At 45.5% G+C, this 22,110-nt stretch overlaps 6 protein-coding genes across 6 annotated transcripts; 1 reads left to right on the forward strand and 5 right to left on the reverse strand.

The window, feature by feature from the left end:
• Positions 1–7,618: 7,618 nt before the first annotated feature.
• Positions 7,619–10,570, reverse strand: GCG54_00007329 (uncharacterized protein; the record flags this gene model as incomplete). The annotated part of the gene is made up of 3 exons (XM_045407311.1): positions 7,619–8,015; positions 8,076–9,321; positions 9,439–10,570. 3 exons carry the CDS (start codon positions 10,568–10,570, stop codon positions 7,619–7,621), a joined length of 2,775 nt encoding a protein of 924 aa, XP_045266232.1.
• Positions 10,571–14,124: 3,554 nt separating this feature from the next.
• Positions 14,125–14,745, reverse strand: GCG54_00007330 (UPF0157 protein; the record flags this gene model as incomplete). The annotated part of the gene is made up of 1 exon (XM_045407312.1): positions 14,125–14,745. The coding sequence occupies one exon, from the start codon at positions 14,743–14,745 to the stop codon at positions 14,125–14,127; it is 621 nt and encodes a 206-aa protein (XP_045266233.1).
• A 232-nt stretch (positions 14,746–14,977) lies between these two features.
• Positions 14,978–16,029, reverse strand: GCG54_00007331 (uncharacterized protein; the record flags this gene model as incomplete). The annotated part of the gene is made up of 4 exons (XM_045407313.1): positions 14,978–15,076; positions 15,124–15,600; positions 15,650–15,862; positions 15,916–16,029. 4 exons carry the CDS (start codon positions 16,027–16,029, stop codon positions 14,978–14,980), a joined length of 903 nt encoding a protein of 300 aa, XP_045266234.1.
• Positions 16,030–16,449: 420 nt separating this feature from the next.
• On the reverse strand, positions 16,450–17,574 carry GCG54_00007332 (uncharacterized protein; the record flags this gene model as incomplete). Its single annotated transcript, XM_045407314.1, has 1 exon — positions 16,450–17,574. The coding sequence occupies one exon, from the start codon at positions 17,572–17,574 to the stop codon at positions 16,450–16,452; it is 1,125 nt and encodes a 374-aa protein (XP_045266235.1).
• Positions 17,575–18,156: 582 nt separating this feature from the next.
• Positions 18,157–20,055, forward strand: GCG54_00007333 (Glucosidase 2 subunit beta; the record flags this gene model as incomplete). Its single annotated transcript, XM_045407315.1, has 3 exons — positions 18,157–18,253; positions 18,413–19,357; positions 19,406–20,055. 3 exons carry the CDS (start codon positions 18,157–18,159, stop codon positions 20,053–20,055), a joined length of 1,692 nt encoding a protein of 563 aa, XP_045266236.1.
• Positions 20,056–20,431: 376 nt separating this feature from the next.
• On the reverse strand, positions 20,432–21,271 carry GCG54_00007334 (Replication termination factor 2; the record flags this gene model as incomplete). The annotated part of the gene is made up of 1 exon (XM_045407316.1): positions 20,432–21,271. The coding sequence occupies one exon, from the start codon at positions 21,269–21,271 to the stop codon at positions 20,432–20,434; it is 840 nt and encodes a 279-aa protein (XP_045266237.1).
• Positions 21,272–22,110: the final 839 nt, after the last annotated feature.

Raw genomic sequence — 22,110 nt, forward strand, 5'->3', positions numbered from 1 at the left:
CTATAAGTAGAGTATATATAATATTATTTAAAAGAGGAAAGAAAGGTATATCTTTTATATATATCTGCTACTTAATTATAGTTTTAAGTATAGTTAAGTATCTAAAATAGTTAAAAGCTATTAAGTTATAAGTAAAATTAGTAAGTAGCTTTAGTTAAATATTAAAACTAAATAAATACCTTATTAATACTATTTATAGAATATTAAAAACTACTTTATATAATAAATATAAGATATTTAGGTAGAATAATTTATTATAGCTTACCTCTTTATATATTATATTAATATATCTTATATAATAAAAAACGTTATCCTAAAAGTACTTTCTATTCTATTCTTCTTAAAAAAGACTATAATATCTAATAATATCTTTACTTTCTTTATTATCTTTATACCTTCTCTAGTATATATATACTCTTACTATATTTATATCTAATATTATTTCACTTTCCCTTTAATATTTACCTTCTCCCTACTTAACCTTATATTTACTATAGTAAACTACCTTATTTTATATTTACTATAATAGACTAACCCTACTTATTTCTTTTAGAACTTAAAAAAAACTTATTAATCCTTCCTCAAAATATATCTTATATTATATTAATAATAGTAGCCTTAATAGAAAAGATAGCTAATTAATATAACTATAATAATATCTCTAGATCCTTAGAGTAAATACCTTCTCACTTTATTAGTTTTAGTATTAGAAAGCCTATAATTAAGTAGGTATATAAGAAGTATTTCTTCTAGGAGTAAGATAATAATAAAGCTACTAAGTCTACTCCTTCCTATTAGTAGAAGACTACTACTACCTAAAAGCTTATAAAGGCATCCTCTTCTTAAACCTTAACTTAAACTAAAGTTCCTAAGAATATATCCTTCTCTACTTATTTATTATATATTATATACTAATAAAAGAATTATAGCTATTTAGAAGTATATCTATATAAAAGGTCTTATTAAGAACTTCTAGAAGCCTACTAAGGGTACTATAAGTAATCTTACTAATACCTCTATCTAGCGTAATACTAAGATTAATACTAAGATAAGTAGTAAGTTTAAGAAAGGTAAAAGCTACTATAACACTATTATAATAATAATTTAGATTAGTAGTAATAAAGCTAAGAATACTTATATTAAGTATAGTAAGGGTGAGGGTATATAAGTTAGATATATTCTACCCCCTAATAGTAAAGATAGTATTACTTTTAGTATATATACTAACTACTACTATAATAGCTAAAGTAATAATTACTCTTTCTATATATTTAACTACTAGTAGTTTAATACTTTAAATACTAACTTCAATAGGTAAGGGTGAGCAGGCTACTCTTATTACCTCTAAGAAGTATAGCTAATAGGTCTCCCCTAATATTAATAGCACTAGCGCTACCTTAAGTATAAGCTAGCTTAATATTAATACTATAAGCCTAGCCTACTACTACTATTTTAATACCTTAGCTTAAACTATAAGCCCTCTCTAAGGTAGTAACTACTAAACCCTCTATAATTACTATATTACTATATCTAATACTAAGCTTTAAGAGGTTAAGTACTTACTAGAGGTTATAAAGTAGGCTACTATTAAAGCTTATTAGGATAGAGAGAGTACTAATAATAGTAATAATAGTAATAATAATAAGTAGATATATTATTCCTATTACTATACCTCTAGCTTACTATATTAGTTATTATATTTATAAATAGGATTTATATAAGTAAAGAGGATAGCTAGATATTCTTAGGTATAAGTAGAAATATTACTAAATCACTAGACTACTTAGTATAAATATACTTAAGATTATAAAAGTTTTAACTTATATTACTATAAAGTATATTATAAAGCTCTTTATATATTACTAGCTTATAAGAGCTTTATAAGTGCGTTCTATCGCCTATATAATCACTTTTAAGAGTATATTTAGCTCTTTAATAAATATCCTATTATTAATCTTACTATTAAAAAATATTAAGCCTATTAACCTTATAACTTTAGATAAATCCCCTCTAAGTAGCTTATACGTATTAAATACTATAAGTAGGCTACCTTAATAGCTTTATAAGAAGTAGAGGCTTAGGGATAATACCTCTTCTTAGTATTTTATAGCAAGAGAGTACCTATAATAGTAATAAGTAGCTACCTCCTCTTAGCCTATTAAGTACTAATAAGTATATTAATAATAGTAATAAGTAGCTATTAAGTAGTTCCTAAGGAAACTAACATAGAGTACTTACTTTATACTAGTAGAAGGGTTATATTACCTTACTAAGCTTTATTAAAATAAAGTAAGTACTAAAATAAATACCTATAATTATAGGTAATTATAAGTAATTTTAAGTAATTACTTAGAGGTTAAGCTATAATTAGGTTAAAAAAAAAAAAAACTATCTATTAAACTTTAGAAGTAAACTTATACTTTATTACTATATAAACTATAATACTAAGAGGGGCTTATAGTACTCTAAAATAGTAGAATACCTAACTAAATAAGATAGTAGATATAAAGGAGACTAGCTTAATATCTTAACTAATCTCTCTTATATACTAATACTATAATAAATTAGCTTAAGATATTATTTTAAACTATACTAAGAGGTATAAGAGGTTTATAATAAGTATATAATAGTATTTAAAAAAGGGCGCTCTAACTATATACCTAACTATATATATATCTTTATTTATCTTAGCTTAAATTAAGAGTTATTCTACTCCTTAATAATACTAAATCCTCTCCTTTTAAATATATTATCCCCCTTACTATTATTATATTAGTATTACTAGTATAGTACTTTATATATATAAAATATAATATCTAAAACACCCTAAATATCACCTTCACTATAATATTAAGGATAAGCTTATTACTTATAGTTTTAATAACTACCTATAGTATAGTTAAGTATTATTACTAACTCCTATTAAAATTATTAACCTAGTTATTAATAATAAGAGACTACCTAAGCCTTATATCTAGTAGCTCTCTAAGGCTTATATTTAGTAGTCCTCTAAAGCTTAAGATAAGCCTTCTACTCTATATAATACACTAGCGTAATCTATTAATATTCTAAATAAGTCTACTTAGCTAGGTTTTAGATATAATAGCTCTTTTCAGTATAGCTAATCTATACTAGCTACTACCTTAGCTTAGACTATTATATAACCTATTCACTATAATTAAATATTAAACCTTAAGAACTATTACTAAAAGTAATAGATCAGTAAATCTATAAAAAGGTCCTTATAAATCCTTACTTAGAAGAAAAGAGAGGCTATAGTAACTAGGGAGGATCTTAGCCTTATATATACTATTCTTAATATCTAAGTTAAACTTAAGGAATTATTACCTAATATATAAGTATTTATCTTTTTAAACTACTATTTAATTTATAAGTCTTCTTCTTACTTATAATACTATAAGCTAAGCTAAAAGATAAATAAATAGTATAATAATACCTCTATTTAACTATATTACTTAAGTACCTCTAACTCTATAAGATTAGGTTTTCTAGTTTATTAAGTTATCTATTAAAAGGCCTACTACTTAGCTATTTAATAAATAATAGGAATTTTAGTTTACTACTAATATTTATATAAGGAAAGGACTATCTATTATCAGTATATCTAAAGATTATAATATCTTTTTAAAGGTATTTAAGGACTATTAGTTAATATTAAAAAAAGAGGAAAAGAATAGTAAGCTTCTTTAGCTTTACTTTTATTTCTATTACTTAGATATTAAAGAAGTAGAGGATAATTATATAGCCTCTATTATACCTTTATTTAAGTATATAGCCTTTATAATACCTTTATTTAGGTATATAACTTCTACCCCCTATTAAGGGAAGTAGGAGTTAATTAAGCTACTAATTAAGTAAGAAAAGGAATCTATATTTAATATTAAAAACTTTAATTCTTCTAATACTAAATACTAAAGCTCTAAATAGCTTAAGAAGTAATAATACTATAATTTATAATTAATCCCTAAAGTAAGCCTAAACGCTTAATAAATAGGATCTCCCTATAGTATCTAAGAAGTTATATCTCTATTATCTCTTCCTAATCTTCTTAAGATTATTACTAATCCCTTAAGTAATAATAATCTCTTAAGTATTTTAAACTTTTTAACTATTTTAAATTACTCTACTACTTTAAATAACTCTATAACTTTAAATAACTCTATTACTTTAAATAACTCTACTATTTTAAATAACTCTACTACTTTAAATAACTTTATTACTTTAAGTAGCCCCCTCTCTTATTCTAATAATTAGAATAAAAAGTACCTTAATAAGTACCCTTACCTACTTAAGTCTAAGCTTTATAGTCTCTATATAAACCTAAAGTAGAAATAAGGTATTAATTAATTATCTATCTATAGTAGTATATTTTCTACTATATTTATAGTATCTATTTTATCTAATTTTAGCTTATTACTATAAAGGTTCTTTAATAATATAAGGTTAGAATAGTTTTAATATAATATATTAAGAGGGTTTTAATTTAAGAGTTTAAGCTATTTATATCTATTAGAATATCTCTTACTAAGTAGCTTATTATAGTAATAACTTATATATCTTCTTATCCTACCTATTAGCTTCTCTATAAAGCTAAGTTCTAGTTATAATCCTACTACTATATACGCTTTAATTTAATCCTAAAGCTTTAGATATATCTCTATATAAAGCTATTCCTAATTATTTATATCCTTAAGTAAATTTAGGTTAAAACCTATCTTATCTAATTACTACTAATACTAATCCTTAGTATTATCTAGAAGGAAAGAATTAATATTAATATCCTCTAGTAGTCTACTTATTTTAGTAAGTAGTTTATTAGCTTTAGAATCTACTTCTATTTTAACCCCCTATTTATTATTTTCCTAAGTTAAATTATATAAATCTACTAATTAACCTAACTTAATATAGTCCTAATTTCCTTAATTATATATATATTTAGTGTTCTAAAGGTTTATAAAGTTAGTAACTTCCTCTTATATTATATTACTATAAATAGTATATATAGTAATTAAATAGATAATATTATCTAGAATAAAATCTCTAGTATTAATTATCTTTAATAAAAAACACTAATTTAATATAAGATAATAATACTTTATAAGAAGGTTAAAATACTTATAATCTATTAGTTATTAAAGCCTATATATAAAAACTTCTACTATAACTTAATCCTAATATTACTTATACTTAGTACCTAAATATAATAAGATAATATTTAATTACCCTATTAGTAGACCTAAACTTTACCCTCTCTATTAGTATATTTAATTCTTATCTAATTAACCTCTATAAGGAGTATTTAGATACTTATAAAGAGAGGAGTTTTACTCTTATAGTCTACTTTAGTAAGAAAAGGCTAAATCCTAGAAACTTAAACTATATATAAATATTATTTTATAATACTTAATATTATTATTATAGAACGTCTAATATAGATCTATATAATATATCTTAAATATATATTAATATAGGTATAAATCTAAAAGCTAAATCTCTTTAGCTTTTTATATCTATTTATAAACTATAGGAAGTTAAATTTAAAGACTTTAAAGTTAGTATAATATTACTAATTACCCCTTTATTATTAAGCTACTTTATTTAGGAATATCTATATATAATAGTTATAAATCTAGTTCTTTTTAATAATAATACTAACTATAAAATAGATATACTAATAGAGGTAGCTCTACTTAAAGTTTAAGATAGCTAATATTCTCTATAGATCCTTCTCTATAAACTTAATTACTACTACTTTAACTTTAGCTCTCTTTTCCTTATTAAAGTATTATTACTTTATATTATATTTTTACTATATTTTCTTTAACTATTCCTATAATAGAGTACTATATCCTTAGTAAGTAAGCTCTTATAGGATCTAATTATCCTTTATATTCTACTAGTAGAAGAGATACTTAATTATAAGAAGTATATTCTCTTTCTATTCTAGATTATATTAATTATAATACTATAATCCTTAATTAGTAAGCTAATACTTAAGTATCCTTTTACCTATATTTATACCCTCCTCTAAGAATATAATTACTATATTATCTATAAAGATACTATTAAAGAAGAGGCTTTTAATAAATAGATAATAAAGCTCTAAGTTAATAAATATACTCTAATCTATAATAAACTTAGTGAAAATAATATAGAGAGGGCGAAAAAATATTAAGCCTAACCCTATAATTACTTATAATTATAAGGGGATTCTAAGTAGGTAGAGGGAAAAAATTAACGTAGTTATTAACGTAGTAGTAAGGGTATAAGGTTAAATTAGCCTAACTTTCATCTATAAAAACCCTAAAATCTGAGGTTAGCGGATTTACCTTAGTAGTGCACCGTAGCATTATGTCCGGACATGATGCATCATCAAAACACCACAACAGCATCGTGATATCAACAGATACGACAAAAATAAGGACGTAGGGTATTGAACCCAACCCGATTTGAACGGATAACCTTTCGATTGCATTTAACTGGAGTCGAACGCGCTACCGTTGCGCCATGGGTCCTTGTTGAAGGGTGCGGACAACATTTCAACTCAAGAAGCATTCGTGCGGGGTTTGCGGGGCCACAACAACTGCAGTGGGTCGCCTACGGTAAATTTGGACCCCTCTGCCGCTGACGGGCTCGAAAAACCCAGAAAGAATTGAGTCTTCGTTGTGCGCGTGGTCATTTTGGGCCGAGCTGGCTTGATGTCGCTTTCAATGTTCGGTACACCTTTTCTCAACCGTTTTCAGTGCTTAGAACGCGTGACTTCTTCAGCGGCCTGATAAAAGCCCCAAATTTCACTGACATGAATGCCTAGTTGTGTGCTGCGCATCTTGCTTTACCAATACACTCGGAATGAGCCCGATTTGGACCGAGATTCAAGTTAAGGAGAGAACGTAGCTTATACATTCTCTAGTATATTCATCGGTTTCTGACTTCGAAAAAGAACCCTTAAGCCTGTAATGCCTTCTCGAGAATGTCCCGAATGTCATAATACTGCCGGCGTCCTCTTCGGAGAACACGAGAAAAATGTGAATCGTGGAGTGCGGGTGCGGGGACCGCGGCGTAGGTACCACCACTTACACAGCTCCAGTGGGCCTAACAGCTGTCAGAATCGTGCCTGCTGCAACTTCTTCGGTCGGAGCTTCAGTTTTGGCGCGGAAATTTGATCAAAGGTAGATTGCCGGGACGTGAACACCGCGCCTGCGTCCTCAAGTACGAAATCCGTAGGAAACTGGAACATGAATATTTAGCTTTGTTATTCCTGGTAGCTAACGTAGCATTGAATCACTGTTGATCCAAAAGTCTGGTTCCACGACGAAGGTACACACCTATCTCAAAGTGGAATGCCGAACCATCTTCAGAATACAAGCACCGAGGCGCCTTCCAAATTGAAGCCACAGATATCACTCTTGAATGCTGATGAGTCATGTTAAAGGTGCATTGTCTTTTCAAGTCTATTCCTATCATCTGCCTGCAATAAAACAACAGGAAGACACTCGTGTCGAGCCTCTTTCAAAATTCGTTCCAGACAAAGCCCATCGCATCCATGATTCCCTGACATCCTTCCCAGCACAGTCGAACCCCTTGCAGATTTTTCTGCTCACTTATGGCGATCCTTGAGCCTATCAGAGATGAGGTGACCATCCCCCGGCATGTTACGGAAAGTGCCTGGACGAGCGACGTAATACGCTCCGCGCGGAGGCTTCGTAAACGTTGGCTTCCATCCTGGGGAGCCTGGAGGCGGTGCGGTGGTGATCAAGCCAGGAATGGGCTTGATAGATGGCTTGTAGCCGGACGAACCAGGCGCAGCACCAAAAGCGATACCGGGACCCGGGTTCTCGAGGTCCTCGCCAACAACTTGGCCAGGCTGGGCCCAGACGATTCCCGATTGTCCCGGCACAGGCACGGGCTGCTCGAATTTGCGCTTGCGACTGTCGGACTTCTGCGCCTCTATCTTGCGAGCAGCAAGTTGAGTCTTGGCTCGCTGGGTGGTGCCCCTGATCAGAAAACGGTTAGCAATTTCAAACGAAGATGGCGCGGGATGCGGAACCACTGACCTCTTCACATTCGAGGATGTGTTCACCTGCCAGTTCTCGTCGTACCAGCCGGCCTCGGCCTTGAGCCTGTCGTGCTTGGTACTGTTCTCCGGAGTGGTCCAATCATTCTTGCCCGCGATGTTCGTGCTGTTTGAGCGCCAGATGTGTAGAGTCAACTTCTTCATAGCCTTGAACGTCTCAGAATCGCCCGCGGCCTCCAAACAGTAAGGGCATGTGAAGTCGCGGTCGTTAGGATCCGCTGCCATTCTCGCGTCACGATCCTGGTGAGTGCGTCTGATCCACTGCTTGTAGCGGGTGTGAAAGTCACCGGCGACATGCTCACGGAGGTGTCCAACGGTGTAGGTATGTCTCTTCCTGTCATCGTCAACACTATCGTCCTCCTCGCACAGAGCGCATGTTTCCATTCCCTGAGGTCGATACTGGCCGAGTTCATGCGACAACATGAGATTCATGGCAATCTTGGCTGCTGTTGCGTAGGGAATGTCGGCAGCAGCTTCGATGTAATTGACAGCAGCATCGGCGAAGTCTGTCTCCTCCGGGACGTTGATAGTGACATCACGATCTTCTGTTTGATCTTCGGCATCTTGTTCTCCGGCAAGAACAATGTTCGTTGCCTGGCCGGTGTTTGTGTCATTCCCAGCCGCATTTTCTCCATCTTCTCCGGTGTTGTCGCCGTCGGCAATCTCGTCTTCATCGCGGTCGTCATCTGGTTCAGGAAAGTCGTCGTCGAGTTGATCATCTCGTAAATCACTGACATCTTCTGGCTGCTTTGCTTCGTCGGAGTTGAACGCCTGGATGAGCCGTTTGTTGAAGTCCGTCGCACGGACCAGAATCTCGGTGGTTCGAATCTTGCGCTCCTTCTGGGTCTGGTTGCGTCGGTGAAGATTGATCATCTCACGACGTAAAGCAAGGAAAGCTTGGCGGCGTAGGACGCGATCCCGGTTCTTCTTCTCGGCCCTGGACAGCGTGGAGTACTCTTTGTCTTGGCGAATGTACTGACGGGTCAGCGCATTCAATTCAGGACCGTAGAGCTGGATGATTTTGGCTGCAGGCAGCCGATCTAGGGTGCAGCCTGCGCTTGCCTCGAGCTTCATGAACTCGTCGGCTTTTCCTGCCCCAATAGTTTCACCCAGGGTGACGGCAGCGATATCGATATTCTGCAGTCTGTCGATGTAAAACCTCTCCAACGTAAAGCTATCCGGATCGTGACACATCAGCGCGCGCGCATCAGTGTTGCCCAGAATTGCTACGTAGGTGTCAGCTGATTGCCGTCTGATGCTATAGAATGTCACAGAGCCAGGCCATCCCATTGCTTCGGCGCGTCGTTGGAGCCACTTTGTCAATGAGGGAGCTGGGAGCGGACTGTTGTCGGCCACGAGACCGGCACCCTTGGGCTTAGCGGCAATCAAAATTGGCTGCTCGAGGAACTCGGGTTTGACAGTGATGACGTGCAGATCGCTGTCAAAGAGCTCTTCAATCGATGAAATGTTCTCGAAAACACCGCGGCGGATTCCGATAACTAGTAGCCGATGAGGCGCTGACAAGGACAAGTTGGACTGCTGCTGGGGAGAGGCAACTCGGAATATCATGGTCTTGTTGACGACAAAGGCGCTTTGTGCACCCGCGTCCTTATTGGTTTTGAGATTGCGGATGGTGACCCGAAGAGTCCATGCGCCTTGTTGATGACTGTTCGTGATGCGAATGTCTTGCCAGGCGAGGTAGGGGAGCTTGTCGGCGGGCCTAGGGCCGTGGTGCTTGTCAGCGGCGTTGGGACCTAGAGAGCCGGGTCGTAGAGCGCAGGCTCGTGCCAGGCAGATGGCAAAATGATGCTGCTCAGACACCTCGATAGACACGGTATTCTGTACATCCCAGTCGATGAGTTGGCGAATATCGTCGAGGCCAATGTTGACTTTGGCATCCGGCCCAGCATTGATACGGACAAGGTTGAAACGAATAGCAAGAGCGCGGATCATTTCTGTCATCTGGCTGAAGACGTAATTTCCTGTCGGAGGCTTCATCGTTCTCTCCGTGTACTTTCGATGAATCCAAAATAACAGGGCCTGACGGTACTGGCAAAGTGTTGTGTAGGAGATCATCTTGTGCGCATGAGAACGCGGAACCTTGAGCTGAACGACGGTGAATAGGTAAGGACGCAAGAGGCGCCAAAGAGCGTCCCAACACATGGGTTCATCCCTCCCAGCGGGCGGCGGGAAGCAAATCTCGTCGAGCTCCTGGTCGGTAATGTCGATGGCGACTTCCTTGAACTGTCTGACGAACTCTTGATAGTCCTGCAGAATACGGTCCTGGCGTTTCTGTGTTGAAACGGCTGCATGACGGAAGCCGATAGCCTCCATATCCATCTCTCGGGCGTCATTCATGAGCTCCATGAATTCGTTTGTGTCGGCTGCGGATGACGTGGTTTCGCGAAGCCTATCAAGCCAGTCTGTTTGTTTGACGCCGCGAGGGCGCTGGCGTTTGCGCGCATTGTCCGTCATGACTGGATGTCAAGTTTGAGAAAGTTGAGAGATTTGGCCTAAGTCACTGTCAATAAAATAATGCTAAGATTGTGGGCATCTCAAACCTACTAACTCATATAAAGCCTGATTGAGCTTCGTGAACTGTGACCTGTACGCAGAAAACTTGGGAAGGGGAAGAAAGAAAATAAAAAGGGGGGGGGGAGGTGAAGTCGACAGACAAGACTGCGAGTGGCTCGAGGGGGGGGGGGTGCAGGTGGATTCCATGGAACAGTAAAATGAAATGGAAATAGAAGGAACGGCAATTGGAAAAACACCCATGATTGAAATCAGATAGTTAGCATGCTTTTGTGACTTCATGTGGTCTTTGTCCCTTTGTATCTATGACTGTCCACCATTCCTCCCTGTTGATCCTCATTCTCTATCTATGGCTACCTTTCCTTTGCTTCCCAATCCTTCTGCAAGCTTGATGTTAAAACCAACACGACAAATTTCTGACCGTTCTAATATGAATGGTCTAAGATGTGAAGACAGTAGAAGCAGTCTGATTGTATGTCACGTGGTCCCTGGTTCTCTAGTTCTACTAGATAAGCACACTGACAAATTCAGAGGTCGTGGTAGAGGCACAAAATCTTGAATATGGAGAGCGAAAGGCAGCTGAACAGCTCAGCTCCGGGCTGACAGCAAAGACAAATGGTGGAATTGGCAGCATCTTTGGAAAGAATGCCTTGGAAATTTACTTATGCATTGCTTAAGTTGAACTCTTTCATAATCACCTGCATGCCATCACGCAGGCAGGCAGGCGGCTGCCATTGTTCCGCATTGAAAGTCTCGAGAGACGAAGCTGGAGGTCGGGAGGTCCAACGGCAAGAGCGACGTTCATAGGTTCAGGGGCGGCTCCTTCCTTCCACTTGCGAGGAACGCGCACAAGTAGGGCAGCGAAAATTTCTTCTCTTAAAAACAAAAATATCTATGGCCGCTACCTTGGATTCCTAGATCTCACCCCACATCTCTCACCTTTCTTGCTGCTCTCCCACTTCTCTCCCTCTCTCTTCCACTCTCAGCCTTCCCACCCTCTATCGCCATCTTCCTCTCTACCTTACAACCTACGACTACCATCAACACCACCGCAGTCTCGACTTCAGTTCGCTCACAAGCTATCATGACGCCGACTTCGAAGGACGAAGATGATGAGCCCCAGTGGATGACGCTGGAGCGTCCCTACGCGGAGAGCGCTGGTGTTCAGGTACATTCTCCCATCCATCTCAAGGCATCACCGATTTCAAAACGCAAGACACTAAACATTAATTCCAAAGGTCTTGCTCAACAACCAGGAGCACCTCGCTCTCCGAATGAGCAAGCTTGAGGACCTCGTTCGCGCCATGTCCACGTAAGTCGATCTCTCATCATATCTCGCTTCGTCACATTTTGCCCACCCACAACAGCCTTCCCGATTGCCATCTGCTCTCGACATCATCTCCTGCATTTTCGCGCTCTCTAAATGCACGGAGTCTTCTCCTTGTCCAATTCGCGTCTTCTGGTTTCTGTTGCGCTAAGCTAACGTTCAAAAGCGGCGCTACTCGACGCCCTCGCTCCGCCTCCGAGGCCTCCGCCGCCGAGTCTGTCAACAGTGTCTCTACCACCGCTGGAAAGGCGGACGAGAATGCCTTGTCTTTGATCAAAGACTCTTTCATGAACACCGTCAAAGATCAGCACACCCAGTGGCTCGACGTTTCCAAGAAGAAGCCGATCACCATCAAGACGTCCAAGGCCAAGACCGACGAGACCGAGTTCTTCAAGTGGATCATGGACAAGAACCTGCCGTACACCTTCGGCCAGGACGAGTGGGATGACCATCCGCTGAAGGCCGCCTTGTCCCAGCTGCAGATTGAGACCCGGCAGCAGATGTACGTCGACTTGAACAAAGAGCATGTTGAAGCTGAAAAGCAGAAGGTATGTTATTGTTGTTTCTCTTCATCTCCATCGTGTGCACCCACTCCCGCCGCAGTTGCTCTGGTGTCTGTAGCCTCTGGCGTCCGTCTCTGGCGCCGCTGTCCCCTATCTTCGCTCTTCTCTTCTCTGTCGCCTTTCGTTGATACTGACCTGCATAGGATGGCAAGGAGACCGGCAAGAAGGCACCCCCCCGCTCTTCTCTGAAGAGCGCCAACGCTGGCGACAAGCGCACCCGCAAGTCCAACCGAGTTCAGACTATGAGCGAGTCCCAGCGCACCGACAAGGAGACCTTGAGTGATCCTCTCCAGGCCCGCTCCTCTGACGATAGCATCTCGCCCCCCAACGTGCCCGCCCGTCAGCGTCAGCGCACGCGCAAGAACGTCCTCGACGACGATGAGGACGAAGGTGCAGTCATCGAGGTTATCGAGGACAGCCAAGCCCAGGACGACGACGACTCCTAGGCTCGCGCGGCTTGGTGTCGCCGACATCCCTCGCTGGCGTCTCTCGTTGCCCTGGGAGTATTCCCAATGCTACGGACTCGGTGAGCCGTGGTTGACTTGGTGCGCTTGGAACTTGGTTTGGCTTTTTAGGCCCGCGCGGCATGACCGCAACCCACGCCGGCGTCTCTCATTGTCCTGGGAGTATTGCCTGGGCGTGTTGCCAACAAGAATGGATGCGAGACTTTGGTACGCTTTGGTAAACTCGGGCGTGGCTTTTAGGTGGACCTATGGATTGGACTGAAAACAGAAACGCAAAAAAAAAAATTAAAAAATTAGAATAGTGTCCGTAGCAAAGAAATGCCACAACTTTGTGGCAATTCCCAAATCACCCGACCGCGTAACCCTCGGGGCATTGTGCTTGTCGTTGGAGTGTGGTTGGAGTTGTAGTAGGAGGTGGGTTTGAAAGGTGTCGTTCAATGGGGCGGCCACCTGGTTGTGGCGGTGTGAATAGCGTGCGCGTCGAACGCTGCACCTTGGCTTAATTACCTAGCAAGCAAACCACAGGGAATGACATAATCTGGGGAATCGCGGCGCTTTCTCGCCCGTCCAGGCCTGCTCAACACCACGGTCGCAGCCAACGCAGTAAATTCTCCGCCAACACATCGCTCTGAACACCCTAATAATAACAAACTACCTAACTGACCTCAGAACACCTAACACCTAACACCTAACCCATCTAACCCTAACTAATCTAACCAGGTTTCTATTATCAATCCGTCTCTTTTTTTCCATGTTCCGACCCTGACTCCCAACCAACTAACTCCTAACCATGATCCTGACTCCTAGCCATGATCCTAACTTCTAATCACTAACCCTACGCTCAGTGCCCTGCAGGTTATAAACGCAGGGCAGGTGGAGGCTCAGCGCCGCAGTACGAGCCCCGAGGCCGCCTGTAGCCTATTGCCTACAAAATGCCAGCCTACCTAACCCAGGGCACCTTCTCAATACGCTCCGCGTGGAGGCTTCGGAAACATTGGATCCTGGGGAGCCTGGCTTGCTTGATAGATAGCTTGAAGCCAGACGAACCAGGCACACTTCGGAAAGGATGCAACCTCGAAGTAGATGTCTAGCTTTACAGATGAGGGGAAACAGCTTAACTTGACAGCTTCCTTGAAGCACAAGTCACTTCTCGACATCGGGAAGGTACCCCCTTGCCCGGAAAGCCCTTTCGAGAATCTCCCGAATGACATTCTCCTTCCGGAAATTGTACTCCACCACCGTCTCACCCAGCCCGTTACTCACCCCCGCAGCATCAACCTTGGCCCGCGCATACAACTCCTTGTCATCCTCGTGCGCCGTGAGCCATTCTTTCATGATCAAGTGCCTCGCCATCTCCGCCGTGCCGACTTTGAAGACATGCAGGTTGCAGAAGTACGGCTCGCTCATCGCGAAGAAGCGGTGCTCATGCCACTCAGGCTCGCGAAGGAGGAACTGAAAGCCGGCGGCCTCCAGTGCAGGAGCGTACTCATCTTCAGCCGTTGGGTTCGCAACCGCCAGGTCAATGTCGATGACGGCCTTGGCAGGGAGGTTCGGGACGGAGGTTGAGCCGACGTGGGAGATGCTCACGGCCGTGGGGCCGATGGCGCCGATTATGCGGGCCTTGAGGAACTCAAAGTGTTCGGGCCAAGCCGGGTTTGGGGGCTCGATCGCGAGCGGAAGTTTAGTCTTGCGCGTTGCGATGCGTTGTACTATTGTTGGATCATCTTCATAGGTTTTGACAATCTCTTCCACGGGGCAGGACATCGTTTTGGATTTGGGGCAGAAGCTAATGTGGTCTTCGAGAGTTGTGAGGAAAAGAAATCTTGTTGCGCGACTAGCAAGTCTGTCTACATGTATGTCTATGGGCTCCAATCTAGATCTCTTCGCCAACCTCAAATGCTGCGGGCGTGAGTCATCCGGTGAGTTAGTGCATGGCTCGCATGGGCATCCATGGTGCCGCCATCCGATTGCATCTTATCTAAGAAAAGTGACGTGCCTAAGGATCCTCCAAGTCGACAAACTTGTATGCCCAGTATGCGCACCAAATGAAGGTGAGTCCGCAGAAGAAGAAGCTGACGAGGTAAAACACGGCGGCCTATGAATTGTTAGCAGCTTTTATGAAGCGTGAACAAAAGCACTCACTTTGCCTCCGTCGCCCCATCCCTGGCCATCATACAGCGGCGCGCAGACATACACCGTCAGCCCCGCCAGGAAGCACAGCGCCGAGTATGCCATGAGCATCATGGGCGCCTGCCAGGTGAAGATCATGTTCCAGCGGATCTCGACCAGCGGCATCTCCTTTGGAAACCAACCCCCCTCCTCAGCCAGCTTGATCGCGCGGATCTGAGGGATCGGCGGGACTTCCTCCAGCGGCGAGTGCACCGGGTCGACGGACCTGCTGCGGCGGATGTAGAGAATCATCGCGAGCTCCTTGTCGATGTTGCGCCGCTTCGGGGAGCGGTGGATCGTCTGGAAGATGAACTGCTCCGAGGATGCGAGCAGGATGGCGAAGAGTGACAGTGAGATGCTGGCGTACCAGAATGCCGGGGTGAGCCAGTGCAATGAGTCGGGAGTTGGCCAGGAAAAGGTCCCGATGACGGCCGCTGACACCAAGGTACTCTAAAGGTTGTCAGTATGTGATGAGACCGATGGCGAGGTGAGGACATACGGCGACTTGGACGAGCTGGAACTCGCTCAGCTTTCGGTCCCGCCATCTCTGGAGCTCCGCGGATATCTCCTGATCAGTCTCCTCGTTTTCGACGGTTTTGGCGATGGAAAGAATTGGCAGCAGGGTGTTTTGTTGGTAGAAGCGGTAATACGGCAGGGTGAGGATGTTGGTCGCGATCTGGGCAATCTTCCCAGTGACGGTCACGACGATGATCTGGACATCACGTCAGTGCATGCAACGCTCCAGACGGTGGGAAATGTCCATACTGCGGCCTTCAACTTCTTTCCTCCGCTGGGCACCCCACGGGGGAGCTCGCCCGTCTCCCCTTTCAAGACCTGCTCATCGATCTGGTCATCGACGTGGGCGATTTGTTCTGGCATACTTGCGTTTGATTGACATGTTCTACTCACCACAGTCATATTGACTGGGATATCTATATATACATCGTCCATCTCTTGCCAGGCAGCGGCAAGGCACGACAGGTGTGCGGTGCAGCAGATGACATTTTGCCTGCCCGTGACCGCGATTCCCCCACATCCCCAGGTGATGTCCCTCCACACCATGTCTCAGATGGCGCAGCCTCGCGACCACCAATACGAGTGGCGTCAAATGACCAATGATGGCCTCGACTGCAGTCATGGTCTAGAAAAATAGCCCTGAGCTTGTTTGACGACTGGCATCTGCGGTGTGGCATGCAAGTCACAACCGCGTGGTGGTGGCGGGTGGGTGAGCCGGCTGCCTTAGTTCCCGTGCGAATCTGTAGGTGAGCCCACGCTTGCGGGCGAGCTGATGAAAAACACTCAGCCTTTCTTGATCTCGCCCTGGAACTTGACAGCCCACTCGGAGAACTCGTCCTTGTCTCCACTCCATGGCGCCTTCAGCTGGTCCGAGAGGGCAACAATCTCGTCAAAGCACAGATTCATAACGCGATCGATCTCGTCAGCTGAGAGGTCGTAGAAAGCGCCCGCCAGCTCATCAAACATGTGAGGCAGCTTTCGGAGAATACGCATGGACTCGTCCAGACGCTTCGGAATGTCCGACTTTTCGACAGGCAGCGACGGCAACGTCTTGAAGCGTCTCTTGACGATGGCTTGGTAGAGGAGCGTGGTGAGCCTGAGTCGTTTCAAGCAGGATTCGAGACGGTCGCGGATCTTGTCGGGGTCGTCTCGAGGGATCGCCTGTGATCCGCTCATCATGTCGTCGATGAGCTCCTGCGTGGACGGCATCATGGAGCCCAGCGCGGAATCGTGGTCGAATTCGTCGGCGTCGCTGTCGTCGTCATCATCCTCCGGTTCCTCCTCGCCCCACTCCTTGAGCTCCTCCATAACATCCTTGAGTGTTGCCCTGAACTCTTCGACCTTCTGGATGAAGCAGCCGCCGATGCCGCCCTTGTAAAAGTTCATGACCGCGTCGCAAGCCGCCCAGATGACACCCGTGGCCGCCATGCTTCCCTTGCCGGTGGAAGTGGCAGAGCCGCTCTTTTGGGCGTCAGATAGAATCTTGCCATCCCTGGGGATCTTCTCGACCAGCCCGCGCAGCTCCTTCAGCACAGTGTAGCACTTCCATGACAAGTCCTTGCGAACGGTGGCAGTGTAGCGCTCGGCGTCGCATGACTGGGCGGCGGTCGCGATACCAGGGATAGGGCCAGCGACAAGCTCGCGGACGACTTTGCTGATGGCGGACGGTGTGAAGGGCTCGTTGATGATGAGGACGGAGATCTTGGTCGAGTGCGCTTTGATCAGAGACGCGGAGTCGTTTGCGAGGGCGAGAGGGTCGACGGAGGAATTCGAAGATGCTGCCTGCTGGGAGTCATCTTTGCCGGCGTTGATGGAGAGGCAAACGGCCTCCAACTGCTTCATCAAGGCGATGGCCGTGTCGGAGAGCGCATTCAGCGCTGCGGGGGTGTTGGCGGTTGATGAAGACATCGTTTCGTCCTTTGCAAGAAAAATGCTTGGTCCGGAGGAGATGTCGAGCTGGCAGAGACACGGCTCGGGGAACAGGAACTCATCAATGACAAGACTCGAGATGGCCGACAGCAAAAAACATTTTGCCCCGCGATTTGGAGGGGTATCTTGGGGTACGTACCTCCTGCCTCTTCCCTCTCCAGCTCCCTCACCGTCCCTTCCTCCCGCCTGCCAGTGCTCCTTCCCTGAGCTGCACCTGCTGCTGCGCGACAGCTGTCCAATGACGTCCCACCTGCGCTCAATACGACCCACCCTTCACGTGACTGTCCCTGCAGCAGCTTCCACCGCCTGGGCGCCAACTCCGACCCCCCTGTAAGCCGCTGGGGACTCGAACCCACTACGGCGTTTTGGGTGAGCTGGAAGTTCCACGACAACAGCAACGGCGTATCCCATATCTGTACCTTACCGACACCTTCTCCCCGTCTCCAGTCTTGCATCTGGACTGGACTTGGCCAGCTTCACAACCACTGCCACCTCCTTCGTTTCTCAAAAGCAACCCGACTCTACGCATGAATGACGGTTTTTAGGCCCTGAGGATCCAAAATGCGTCAAAGCTACAGCGTGGTGCTTGTTGGCACCTTCCTGTCGGCAGCCGCCCCGGTTTCTGCCAACAACCTGCCCAGAGGAGTCGGTCCAGAATGTGAGTTCAATCACCAAGGCCACCCCAGTTCGAGCTCTCGAAGCTCTACAAAGGCTAGGAAATTTTTATGGCTCATTGATCCCGTGCCAATGCCGTCTCTTTGTCTCTCTGGGGTCACGTATCGTCCGTTGTTGAACCCACTAACATGCTTCCCACCAGTTGCCAAGTACTTCGAGTCCAAGGACTCCTTCACCTGCATCACCCACCCCGAAATCAAGCTGAGCGTGAAGCAAATCAACGACAACACCTGCGACTGTCCAGATGGCTCCGATGAGCCTGGCACCTCCGCCTGCGCCCATCTCGACCCCCTCTCTCCTCCCCAGCCCTTCGTCGGCTCCAAGACAGGCACAACCAGCACGACTACTGCCCTCCCGGGATTCTGGTGCGCCAATGAGGGCCACATTGGAGCTTACGTCCCCTTCATGTACGTCAATGACGGCCATTGCGACTACGACATTTGCTGCGATGGCACCGAGGAGTATGGCAAGGTCGGAGGCGTCAAGTGCCCGAACAAGTGTAACGAGATCGGCAAGGAGTTCCGCCGCGTCGAGGCTGAGAGGAAGGCCGCCATCGACAAGGCTGGTAAGAGACGCAAGACGATGGCCAAGGAGTCCAGGGAGCTTCGCCGCCGTGTCGAGGTCAAGGTCAACAGCTTGAAGGAGGAGGTCAAGAACCTCGAGACCAAGAAGGAGGAGCTTGAGCAGAAGCTCCACGAGACGGAGCGTTCCGAGCGGGGCAAGGTCGTCAAGGGCGAGGGCTCTGGAGGAAAGCTCGGCACTCTCGTCAACCTGGCCAAGAGCCGCATCGCTGAGCTCCGTGAGACTCTTGAAGACGTCGTTGCCCAGCGGGACGACCTCCGCAACAAGGTCGGCGAGCTTGAGGGCATCCTCAGAAGATTCAAGGAAGAGTACAACCCCAACTTCAACGACGAGGGCGTTAAGCGCGCCGTCAAGGGATTCGAGGATTACTCTGCCAACTCCGTCACCGAGACCAAGTCGGACGATCTCGAGGCTGACATCAGGGAGGTCTTGGTCGAGGACAACGAGAGCTCTGGCATTAACTGGAAGGAGTTTGAGGAGGCTGAGGGCTCTGACACTGACATCCGTACGTAACCTTCAGCGCATGATTGCGGAACGCAGCTGACAAACCTAGTCTACAACTTTGAGGCCTACCTGCCCGCTCCCGCTCGCGAGTTTGTCCGCGACAAGGTCACCGCCATTCGTGGCTGGCTCATTGACAACGGCTTGATGGTTGATAACACCCCCGCCGGCTCCGAGTCTCGCCTCGTCACCGTCGCCCGTGACGCTTTCAACGCCGCCAACAACGACCTCAACGAGAAGCGCCGCCAGCTCGAGAACGAGGAGAAGGATCTCGCGAAGGACTACGGCACCGACGACATCTTCCGTGTTCTGAGCCAAAAGTGCGTCAGCACCGAGGCTGGCGAGTACGAGTACGAGCTTTGCTGGATGGACAAGACCAACCAAAAGTCCAAGAAGGGCCACGGCAACACCAACATGGGCAACTTTGTCCGCATCGACCGGGAGATGGCCGACGACGAGGAGCGCACCGATGGCAAGAGCCTGGGCAAGGGTCTCCGCATGGTCATGCGCTTCGAGAACGGCCAGGGCTGCTGGAACGGACCCCAAAGACGCACCGACGTCTGGCTGGCTTGCAGCGAGACAGAGGAGTTGTGGAAGGTGTCCGAGTCGGAGAAGTGCGTTTACAAGATGGAGGTGGGCACGCCTGCTGCCTGCGACGACCTGCTTGAGCCCCCTGAGCCCAAGTCCAAGGACGAGTTGTAAGAGGGGTGAAAACGGGGGACTACCTGTACAAAGAACAGCATCTGGATTGCTTAGCTTGGCGTCAGGGTGACTTAGACGTAGAGGTCTGCATTAGGAATCATCAAAACGTTGATCAATCATCTGATCGTAGAGCCCTTGCCACATGTTGACATGCGCCTACACGAAATGACAGTGACCAGGACGAAGTATGTGAGAGATGGGGTGGTTATGAGCAATGTCCAAAAACAAGATTGACAGATATAGAGAACTAGGCACGAGGACCAGGAAGGAAGGCGATATGGGCCCGTCCACGCCCTTGAGGGGATGTCGCACAGTATCGGGGGTATCATTTGAAAGTATTTTACGATTTAGATCAGCAGTATGATCCTTTGTCCACCTAGGCCTTTGCCGCCAATTTCCTTCGCTTGCTCAGCTCCTCCTGCTCAGCCATGACTTTGGCTGTCAACGAGGCAGCCATGGGATTGTTGATGTTTCTCGTTTTCGACTTGGCGCTGTCTGTGGTAGCTGTCGCTCTCCGCTTCTCAGGTGCCTCGCTATCATCCTTGGCGTCGGTGTCTTCGGCCTTGCGCTTCTTCTTGCCCTTATCCTTCTTATCCTTCTTTTCCTTTTTCAAGCCGTGGGTCAACCCGGCAGCGATGAGGTCGTCCATCCTCTCCGTAAGCTTCTTCAGATCCGCCTCCTCCGTCGGCAGTATGGGGACGATGTTCTTGGCCTCGAAGGGTTCGCTGCACTCGGGGCATGTTGATGTCGACTCTCCAATCTCCTTGATGGCAACCTCCGCGAAAACATGGCCGCACGGCACGAGGTAGACAGCCTTGACAGAGGGACCCAGCTCCTTCAACGAGATGGGACACGCCCAGATGGCCGTCTTCAAGCCCGGCGGGGAATACTGGTGGAATTTGAGCTTGACAATGTCACGCAGCGACTTGATACCAGTCGAGGCAAACGTGAGCTCTGGAGAGTGGGGATTCGGTGTGACGGCAGCGTCATCAGAGGGCATGAGGCCCTGCAGGATGGTCTCGTAGTTGTAGAGGCGGCCGCGCCAATCGGATACGACGTTTTCTTTATCGAGGGGCTCGTTGGAGAGAGGGTCGTTGGCCCAGGCGTGGCCGAGCGACTCGAGTGCGTTGGCCTTTAGTTCGCTGACGGTGAGGGCGCGCGCAGCCTCCTTGACAAGCTCGCGGCGCTTAGGAATCGATCCTCCATCGTTACCCATGATCGGTTGCGTTTCTTGGGCTTCTTCGTAGTAGTTGTTTACGTCGGTGTAGTTCCACACCGGCTGTCCTTCTCTCCACTGATGGTATTGCCGCTGTTGATGCCTAGGAATTGACCAGATCACAAGATTGATAGCCTGCGCGGGATGCCGGAAACTCCTAAAAGTATTGGATCCGACTGCGTGACACGATCTGAAAGTTGCGACGTCGAGTCGCGACTGCTCGCTGAATGCTTATCTTATCTGAAATGATTATGTAAGACGGCTTGGGCACCTCTAGGATCCAATTGAAGCTGGGGTAGCTCAGGTCAGCAATGCGCCTCGGCAGGGTGGGTTTTAGGAATGGCAGCAACGGCACAGTGGGTCCTCCAGGTGCACCACCTTTTTGGGGGAGGCAAGCACGGTTGACCCTCCACTCCAGCGTTCCAGTGTCGCACTTTCCATCACTGCAGACTGACCCGACTGGACTGCACCTCCACTGGCTCAGGTTCCGTCTTGGTCTGGTCCTGGCTCAAACAACCGCAACCTTCAGCCTCGTCTTCCGTTCAGCAGGGCACCTTCGTCACTTGGCCTTTCTTCCTGTGCAGCCATTCACACCTTGTTGTTTTTATTCTTTCTACAATCCACGGCAAGCAGTGAACAAACTGCCAACTGCTGCACTAGCTGCAGCCCTTTCTTTCGCGTCCGACAGCGCGCCCACTCCTCCCACGATCACCACCACCACCAACTAGTTCCTCATTTGCGACCCCCCTCCTCTTCGAACGACCAGCAATCCATATCCCCGACCTGTAGTCGATGTTTCTCCCATTCTGATCCTCGAACGCTCGGGTGCGCCAGCCAGT

This window comes from Colletotrichum gloeosporioides (genome assembly GCF_011800055.1).
Source record: "Colletotrichum gloeosporioides strain Lc1 chromosome Unknown consensus_32, whole genome shotgun sequence".
Classification (NCBI taxonomy): domain Eukaryota; kingdom Fungi; phylum Ascomycota; class Sordariomycetes; order Glomerellales; family Glomerellaceae; genus Colletotrichum; species Colletotrichum gloeosporioides.